At 51.8% G+C, this 9,387-nt stretch overlaps 2 protein-coding genes across 6 annotated transcripts in view; both read left to right on the top strand.

Annotated features, from left to right (window-relative positions):
• LOC140193112 (leucine-rich repeat-containing protein 71-like) overlaps nucleotides 1-6,803 on the top strand; it is a 37,163-nt gene extending 30,360 nt beyond the window's left edge. Inside the window, exons 9-10 of the mRNA XM_072250522.1 lie at nucleotides 5,943-6,009; nucleotides 6,712-6,803. Of these exons, the coding sequence (XP_072106623.1) occupies nucleotides 5,943-6,009; nucleotides 6,712-6,803 (159 nt within the window). The remainder of the gene's footprint in view (nucleotides 1-5,942; nucleotides 6,010-6,711) is intronic.
• The window catches only part of LOC140193109 (uncharacterized), a 43,143-nt gene continuing 34,913 nt past the window's right edge, over nucleotides 1,158-9,387 (top strand). For 2 of the 5 annotated variants that reach the window (XM_072250517.1, XM_072250512.1), the window contains exons 1-2: nucleotides 1,158-1,290; nucleotides 6,712-6,904. The gene's annotated coding sequence lies outside the window, so the exon portion shown is untranslated. The remainder of the gene's footprint in view (nucleotides 1,291-6,711; nucleotides 6,905-9,387) is intronic. The other 3 variants (XM_072250514.1, XM_072250513.1, XM_072250516.1) reach the window with 3 other exon arrangements.

Genomic DNA, 9,387 nt, shown 5'->3' with positions numbered 1-9,387 from the left:
AAGGGGGTTGGAGGAGGGCTGAGGGAGAAAGGGAAATTGAGGCAGTTGGAGAGAGATGGGGTTGGAGGAGGGCTGAGGGAGAAAGAGGGAAATCGAGGCAGTTGGAGAGAGATGGGGTTGGAGGAGGGCTGAGGGAGAAAGAGGGAAATTGAGGCAGTTGGAGAGAGATGGGGTTGGAGGAGGGCTGAGGGAGAAAGAGGGAAATCGAGGCAGTTGGAGAGAGATGGGGTTGGAGGAGGGCTGAGGGAGATTGAGGGAAATCGAGGCAGTTGGAGAGAGATGGCAGGGGAAGTGTGCTGGAAGAGATGCAGAGAGTTGGAGTTGAGGAGGGAGGTGAAGGGATGAAAATGGAGTGAGATGGAGGGAGGGGGAGCGAAATAGAGGAAGTTGGAGGAAGAAGGAGGGAAGGGTTTGGGATGAAGGGAGTTGGAGGGAGAAGAGGAGGGAAGGACAGATGGAAGGAGTCAGAGGGAGAGGAGGTACACAGAAGGAGGGAGATGGAGATGGAGTGGAAAAGGGGAGGGGAGGGCGAGGGGAGATCTTTATTTATTTATTGAGATATAGTGGGAGTAGGTCCCTCGGCCCTTTGAGTCATGCTGACCAGCAATCCCCCAATTTAACCCCGGCCTAATGACAAGATAATTTACAATGACCAATCAACCTACCAACCGGTAGGTCTTTGGACTGTGGGAGGAAACCCATGTGGTCACGGGAGGAATGTGCAAACTCCTTGCAGACATCGACAGGAACTGAATGCAGGTCGCCGGTACTGTGAAGCGTTCTGCTGACCACTACGCTACCTTTCTGCCACGTGGAGGAAGACAGGGAGGAACAGAGAGAGTTGGAGGGAGGGATGGAGGTGGAGTGAGACGGAGGGAGAGGGAGGGGAAGGGAGATGGAAGGGGACACAGGAAGAGGGTGGGAGATATCACCCACGTCTTTGAGCTGTATTGGCCATTACCCAGGCACAGCAAGATCCCAGTAGTGGCGTAGGTGATGAGGACACCCTAACCCCGAGGACCTGGGCGGAAAGCAATGGACTTGGCGGGAGGGGGGTGGGGGTTGGAGTGAGCCTGGCCCTGTCCTCGGTCCACAGTTTCCATGACGTGTGAGAGCGAAGGCTTTGTCGGTGAGATCACACCTCCTGCTGCCTTTGTGGCAAGGCAGCTTCCTGCCCACGGGCTGCTGAATCGGAACTCCAGACACACTGGCCTGCTCGGCAAGCTCCCCTCCAAGGCTAGGGAGAGGCCAGGCGGGGGTCCAGGCACCTCCCCACCCCCAAGGAACCCGGTGAGGAGGGATCGGGGAATGGCATGGGGAGGGGAGGGGGTGGGAGAGCTGGCAGTGAATGTCGGGCCGTGGGAAGATGTTTTGGTGATATACACAAAGCATTGCTCACCTCGAGTTCACAGGAGATCTCGGGGGGGTGGGGGAGGTTTAAGGAGACGGAATTGGGGGATCTAATCTCCACAGTAATACACACACACACACACACACACTCAACAGGTCAGGCAGCATCCACGGGGAGGAATAAATAGTCAACGTTTCAGGCTGAGACTCTTCATCAGGACTGGAAAGGAAGGGGGCAGAAACCGGAATAAGGTGGGGTGGGTGATAGGTGAGACTAGGTGAGGTGGGAGGTGTGTGGATGAGGGAGGGAGGATGAAGTGAGAAGCTGGGAGGGGATAGTGAAGGGGGAGGGTGGGTGGCAGAGAGTTATTGGGAGATAGGTGACAGTGACTGTTGGGGAACGTGCCCCATTTGCAGATGAATTAAGAAGTTTGGGGGGGCAGTCAACAGATTAAATAAAAATCAGAGGTAAACTCAAGTGCATGACCCAGTTTTTCTCTCCACAAGCGCTCCCTGACCCGCTGAGTGTTTCCAGCACTTTCTGTCTTTGATTCGGATTTATAACTTTCTGTACAAGGACACACTGGTTCAACCTTTGACAATGCTAGAGGGCACAGTGGGAGGCTACTGACTTATGGCTCTAGAAAACCAGGTTCAGTTCCCACTTCCAGCTGTGTGTGTGTGTGAAACTGTGTGAGTGTGTGTGTCTGTTTAAGTATATGAATGTGTGTGTGTGAGTGTACGTTAGTCTGAGTGACTGTGTGTGTGTGTGTGTGTATCTGTGTGAGTAACTGTGTGTGTGTGTGTGTGTGTGTGTGTGTGTGTGTGTGTGAGTGACTGTGTGTGAGTGTGTGTATCTGTGTGAGTGACTGTGTGTGTGTATGTGAGTGACTGTGTGTGACTCTGTGTGTGTGTGTGTGTGAGTGACTGTGTGAGTGACTCTGTGTGTGTGTGTGTGTGTGTAACTGTGTGTGTGTGTGTGTGTGACTCTGTGTGTGTGTGTCTGTGTGTGACTCTGTGTGTGTGTGTGTGTGAGTGACTGTGTGAGTGACTCTGTGTGTGTGTGTGTGTGTGTGTGTGTAACTGTGTGTGTGTGTGTGTGTGTGACTCTGTGTGTGTGTGTCTGTGTGTGACTCTGTGTGTGTGTGTGTGTGTGTGTGTGTGTGTGTGTGTGTACGTTCTTCCCATGACTTTATGGGTTTCCCCCGGCTATTCCAGTTCCCTCCCACATCCAATGTGCAGTGTTGGCGGGTTAACCAGTCGCTATAAATTGCCCCCTGGTGTGTGAGTGAAGGGTTAGAGTGAAATGGGGATGGATGTGAGCGTGTGGTTGGAAGGGGGTGGGAGGGCTGAAAGGCCTGTTCTCCTCTCCCGGCTGTTTCTCGTTCCACTTTCTCTCTCTGTGAGCTCGGCAGGGGTAGGGTGAGGTTGCCAGAACGTTCACTTCCACAAATCGACAGGGTGACTGTCAGCAGCTGGGGGAAGCATGGACCCCAGAAATCCCTTCTCCTGCACAGTGAATGGGATCTTTCTGTGCACCCACAACACCCTGAGGAGAGCTGATCAGGACGAGGCCTTTCAGCCTGCGTGAGTCTGTGAGATCCCATGTCTAGCCCCGGCACCAGTTCCTTTGGAGAGGCTGACGGGGACCTGACAAAACGAGGAGCACAGACAGAGCAGACAGTCAATACTTCTCCTCAGATCAAAGGTCCTAAAACTCCAGGGGCTGAGCGGGTCAGGCAGCATCTATGGAGGCGAATAAACAACCGAAGTTTGGGGCTAAGGCCCTTCATTCAGGTCACTGCCCCCTTCCTTTCCAGTCCTGACGAGGGGTGTCAGCCTGAAACATCGAACGTTTAATCCTCTCCGTAGACGCTGGCTGACCTGCCGGGTTCCTGCAGCATTTTGTAGCAATGGCTGTGGACCCCCAGCATCTGCAGAATCTCCGGCCTTTTGCTGTCCGTCTCAACGTTTCAGTCCACTCGTCGCAAATAATGCTTCCGTTTCGTCATCCCCTTTCTTCTGAATTCCAACGTATTGCTGAGTGAAAAACACAAGAGATTCTGCAGATGCTGGAAATCCAGAGCAATGCACACACAATGCTGGAGGAACTCAGCAGGCCAGGCAGCATCCATAGAGAGAATAAACAGTCTCGGCCAGAAACGTTGACTATTTAATCCCCCCCCCCACAGACGCTGCTTGAACTTCAGCATCTTGTGTGTGTTATTCTGAGATTTCCAGCACCTGTAAAATCTCTCGAGATTAAAACCAGAGGGGTGGGTTTAAAGCTCAAAGTTCAAAGTAAATTAATTATCAAATTATGAGTATGTTACCATATGATACCTTAAGGTTCATTTTCTTGCAGGCATTTACAGGGAAAAAGAAATACAATAGAATTTTACTAAAAACTATACATAAACAATGACACACACACACAATGCTGGTGAACGCAGCAGGCCAGGCAGCATCTCTAGGAAGAGGTACAGTCGACGTTTCAGGTCGAGACCCTTCGTCAGGACTGACTGAAAGAAGAGCTAGTTAGTCCTGACGAAGGCTCTCGGTCTGAAACGTCGACTGTACCTCTTCCTAGAGATGCTGCCTGGCCTGCTGCCTTCACCAGCATTTTTTTGGGTGTGTTGTTTGAATTTCCAGCATCTGCAGATTTCCTCGTGTTTGCGTTTTTACATAAACAATGAGTCCATCAAACACGAACGTGCAGGGAAAAAGGATGCAAACAAAAGCAAACCAACAATTGAAACAAGATGCAAAGGACAAATTGCACAGTTATGAATACTAACATCGTGAACGTGAGTTGTCGAGTCCTTCAAAGTCAGTGCATTGGTTGCAGAATGAGTTCAGTGTTGAGCTGAGTGAAGTCATCCACACTGGCTGACGAGCCTGGTCGTTGTCGACAGCCCCTGAACCTGGTGGTGTGAGAGTGACGGGAGTAGAGAGGAGGGAGTAGAGAGAGCAGGGAGCAGAGAGAACGGAGCCTGGTCTGGATGCTGCTTTCCTGCGACAGCATTCCTTGTAAATCTACTCAAGGGTGGGGTGTGATGGGCTGTGGTGTGTGAGAGGGGATCCGAGGAAAAATCTCCTCCCCAGAGGCGTGTTGGAATCCGGGGCACACCCTTGGGGAGGGGGGTGGAGGCAGAGACTCTCACAACATTGAAGAAGTATCTGGACGAGTACTGAATGACCGAGGCAGGGAGGGGAATGAACCAAGTGCTGGGGAATGGGATCAATTGTAGGTGGGCCAGTAGGAATACAGTGGGCTGAAGGATCTGCCGGCTGATGGCTCTATGACCATCCCAGGACCCAACCTAACAAACCACTCTGCACTGACTCCTGGACACTTGGGGACGAAGGAGGGAGGGAGTATCCCATTGCCGAGCGAAATCTGCTGACTCTGCGTGCACCTGCCCTGCTCACTCACCACGTCCCTAAACTGGCTGCGGTGCCTCCCTCCACACCCCCTTTCCCCTGGGGTGGGGGGAGTCATCCTTCCTGTCCTTTGTCCTCACCCTTCCTGCCGGGACTTTGAGACGGTTTATAGCACCAGCGATCGCTGATCGGCGGTTCCGTTCCGCCCCGCTGCTGCCTACAAAAAATTTGCATGTTCTCCCCGCGACTGGGTGCGTTTCAAAGACGTACAGGTTAGCGTTAGTAATTGTGGGCATGGCAACACATGCGGGCTGCCCCCAGCGCATCCTCGGGCGGTGTTGGTCGCTGTGTTTTGACGTGCGTGTAACAAATAAAGCCAAGCTAACCTGATCTGAAGTTCACCCGCTAAACCCCAGCTCCCCCCACCCCGTCTACACTGTCAGCTCAAGCCCTCCTCCCCCATTACTCCTGCTCTGCAACAGCAACAAGCAGAGACCCCTCACACGCCTGTCCGTCCAGTGGGTCGTACGGTCACACAGCGTGGAGAGAGGCCCTTCGACTCATCTCATCCGTGCTAGCCTGAGCTTGTCCCACTCGTCTGGGTCCCCCTCAGTCCCCGATCTGAGGGCCCTGTTAGAGCTTTCTCAAGAGGTAACCAAGAGGATAGAGGAGGGCAGGGAAATAGATGTTATCTACGTAACACAACCATTGACAAGATTCTGCAAGGAAGGTTGTTCTGTGAAGTCAGATCACACGGGATCCAGGGAGAGCGAGCTGCAGTAAATGGATACATAATTGGCTCGCTGGTGGGAAACAGGGAGTGATGGTGGAACACATATCAAAGTTGCTGGTGAACGCAGCAGGCCAGGCAGCATCTCCAGGAAGAGGTACAGTCAGCGTTTCAAGAAGGGTCTCGGCCTGTAACATCGACTGTACCTCTTCCTAGAGATGCTGCCTGGCCTGCTGCGTTCACCAGCAACACTGATGTGTGTTGCTTGAATTTCCAGCATCTGCAGAATTCCTCGTGTGATGGTGGATGGTCATTTCTCGGACTGTGTCTGGCAGTGTGCTGCAGAGACCGATGGTGAGATGCTCGTTGCTCAATATCAGTTTAAAAATGTACTTGGAGAGAACGTATGAGGCAAATTCCACGGCATATTGTCAGTGTTCGTAAACCTGATTCTGATTCTGAAGGCGCGGTTACTCAGTTTGCAGATGACATGAAAATGGTGGAAGAACAGGTTTACAGATTACCGTGGGCTCTTGCACAGCTGGGTAAGTGGGCAAAGATATGGCAAATGCAGTTTAAGTTGGGTAAGTGCAAGGTGTTACATTTTGGGAAGTCAGATGGACGGTAGGACTTTCACGGCGAACAGTAAACAAGGGCTGTACAACTCACGTTCTCAGTATTATTTATTTATCCGCACAATGCGTCTGTCAGTCTTTGTTAGTGTATAGCTTTTCTTAAGTTCAATTGTATATTTTTTTATTTTCCTGTGAAAGTCTGCAAGGAAATGAATCTCAGGTCTGTAAATGGTGATGTACAAGTACGTTGATAACAAACATACTCTGCCTTTGACTTTGAGATCTGTGTGGACTGTAGTGGACTCTGAGGAGTACAGGTACATAGTTCCCTGAAAGTGGGCTCACAGATAAACGGGGTGGTGAAGAAGGCCTTCATCAATCAGGGTATTGATTAGGGGCAATGCTGGAGGAACTCAGCGGGCCAGTCAGCATCTATGGGAAAGAGTAAACAGTTGACATTTCGGGCTGAGACCCTCATCAGAACATTAGAGAAGCTGGCACATTATTTTGCAGTTGTACGAGACGCTGGTGAGGTTATAACTGAAGTGCTTGGTTACCTCGTTATACAATAGGTGTTATAAAGCTGAACAGTTTATCGGCATGACACCACTATTCCTCTCTCTACACCAGTGATTTTGTAATCCGTAGTGATTTTATGTCTTTGCTCTGTAGTGCTGCCTGAAAAGCATAAGTTTCACTCAGATTCTGATTCTGAAACGGTGCAGCAGAGATTTGTGGGGATGTCACGGGACCGGCGGGAGTGAGTCGCAGAGAGGCTGGACAGGCTGCAACTTCATTCCCCGGAGCGTAGGAGACGGAGGGGTGACCCTACCGAGGTGTGTAAACCATGAGGGGCACAGGTAAGGTGAGTCATCACGGTCTCTCTCCAGGGGAAGCCAGAGGCACAGAAGTGAGGAGAAAGTATAAAGATTTGATAGTATAAAGACCTGAGGGTGGTCAGTGTATGGAGCGAGCTGCCAGAGGAAGTGGTTGAGGCAGGTAGATTTAAAATCACCTGGGGAGGTAGGTGGATAGGTAAGGGTTGGGGATATGGGACAGACATGGGCAAATGGCCCTAGTTAGACGGACATCCTGGTCAGCATGGGCCAGTTGGGCTGAAGGGCCTGTCCCTGCTGGCTCCAAGGAAATGAATTCCTCCTCTCACTTTCACGCGGGCATCGAGCGATGGAGACGCAGGTCACTGAACCACCTCTACCTCCTGGTGTGTGTGTGTGTGTGTGTGTGTGTCTGTGTCCATGTGTGTGTGTGTGTGTGTCTGTGTCCATGTGTGTGTGTGTCTGTGTGCCTGTATGGGTGTGTGTGTGTCTGTATCTGTGTGTGTGTGTCAGTCTGTATGTGTGTGTGTGTGTGTGTGTGTGTGTGTGTGTGTGTATGTGTGTGTCTGTATGTGTGTGTGTGCTTGTGTGTGTGAGTCTGTATGTGTGTGTGCTTCTGTGTGTGTGTGTGAGTCTGTATGTGTGTGTGTCTGTGTCTGTATGTGTGTGTGTGTGTCTGAATATGTGTGTGTGTGTGTGTGTGTGTGTGTGTGGTGTGTGTGTCTGTCTGTGTGTGTGTCCATGTGTGTGTGTGTGTCTCTGTGTGTCTGTGTGTGTATATGTGTCTGTGTATGTGTCTGTGTGTGTCTGTACGTGTGTCTGTGTCTGTATGTGTGTGTGTGTATGTGTGCGTGAGTCTGTGTGTGTATGTATGTGTGTGTGTGAGTGTGAGTGTGAGTCTGTATGTGTGTGTATCTGTGTGTGTGTGGGTGTGTGTATCTCTGTGTGTGTGTGTGTCCATGTGTGTGTGTGTGTGTGTCTGTGTCTGTATGTGTGTGTGTGTCTGTCTGTGTGTGCCTGTGTGTGTATGTGTGTGTGTGTGTGTGTGTGTGTGTGTGTGTGTGTGCGCATGCCTGTGTGTGTGTGTCTGTATGTGTGTGTGTATGTGTGTGTCTGTATGCGCGCGCGCGTGGTTCAGGGTCTCTGGTTTCCTCCCACATCTCAGTGGTGTCTGGGGTCCGTGGCTTAACCTCCCCCCCCCCCACACCGGTGTGTGGATGAGGACGTAGAATCTGAGCAGAGTTGGTGGGAATGTGGTGATGGCATCCGTTAGTCTCGCGAGACCATGGATCTGCACCTGGAAAGTCTTCACTCTCCAGGGCGCAGGCCTGGGCAAGGTTGTATGGAAGACCGGCAGTTGCCCATGCTGCAAGTCTCCCCTCTCCACAACACCGATGTTGTCCAAGGGAAGGGCACTAGGACCCATACAGCTTGGCACCGGTGTCGTCGCGGGAGTTGCCAGAACGAGGTTGAAGGCAACGTCGGGCTGCCTTAGGGACTCCAGCTCCGGATTTGTCCTCAGGGTTTACTCCCGAAGCCTCTCCCATGAGTGGGTGTGGCCGCAAGGCAGCAGAGATTTGAAATCAGAGTTTTCCCTCTCTTAGATGGACCGCCTTCCCAGGCTGACGAACTCCATCCACCTGAAGCATTGGTTTTAAGGCGCCAGAACCCACTTTCGCCCCTTCTCCTGTCAGTAGAAACAGTTCCGCTGGGCTTAGAGGCTAAACCACACGAGAAGGCCAGGAGTTGGACTTGGTTGTCAGAGGCTATTTGAGGTGCACACCGTGAGGAGCACTTTTATGTAGAGGGAGCTCGTCCCCACTACCACCCCTCGGCTTGACAGCCTTGGAGCCTGTCTTCTTCTTGGGAATGTGGGGGAGGGTGAAATGGGGATCTGGGGGTTGGTGGTCTGCACAGACCGGATGGGCTGAAGGGCTTTCTTCCCTGAAGAGTCTCTGAAGGCCTCAGGGAAGGAACAGAGGCTGCAGCCACATAAGGCATAGAGGCAGTTGGTGAAGTCGGGCCTGTGTAGGAAGATAGGGCTTTGAAAGTCACGTTGGAAACATTCAGAACGCTGGTTAGATGCAGCTGGGAGTTCTGCATTCAGTTCTGGTCTCCCCGTTACTGCTAGAGGATGTGGGGGCTCTGCAGCGGGTGCAGAGGACGTTCACCAAGGATGCTGCCTGGAAATTTATAAGATCACGAGAGGCAAAGATAGATTGGACAGTCAGTATCTTTACCCCGAATATCCAATATCAGAGGGTGTGCATTTAAAATGAGGGGGGTAAACTCAAAGCAGATATGCAGGACATGGTGGTTCACACACAAAGTGGGGCCTGGGGTGCTGGCAGAGGCAGGTATGAGAGCGGCACTTAAGGAATTCTTCGTGGATGTGCAGGCAATAGAGGCAGACGGGGGAGACACGAGTGTCTGCAGGTGCTCGGACATTAGGAGTAACACACACAATGTGCTGCAGCGACACTCTGAGTGGAAAGGCTGACATTTTGGTCAG

This window comes from Mobula birostris, unplaced genomic scaffold (genome assembly GCF_030028105.1).
Source record: "Mobula birostris isolate sMobBir1 unplaced genomic scaffold, sMobBir1.hap1 scaffold_388, whole genome shotgun sequence".
Lineage (NCBI taxonomy): Eukaryota > Metazoa > Chordata > Chondrichthyes > Myliobatiformes > Myliobatidae > Mobula > Mobula birostris.
This window is presented reverse-complemented; position numbering and strand designations above follow the sequence as displayed.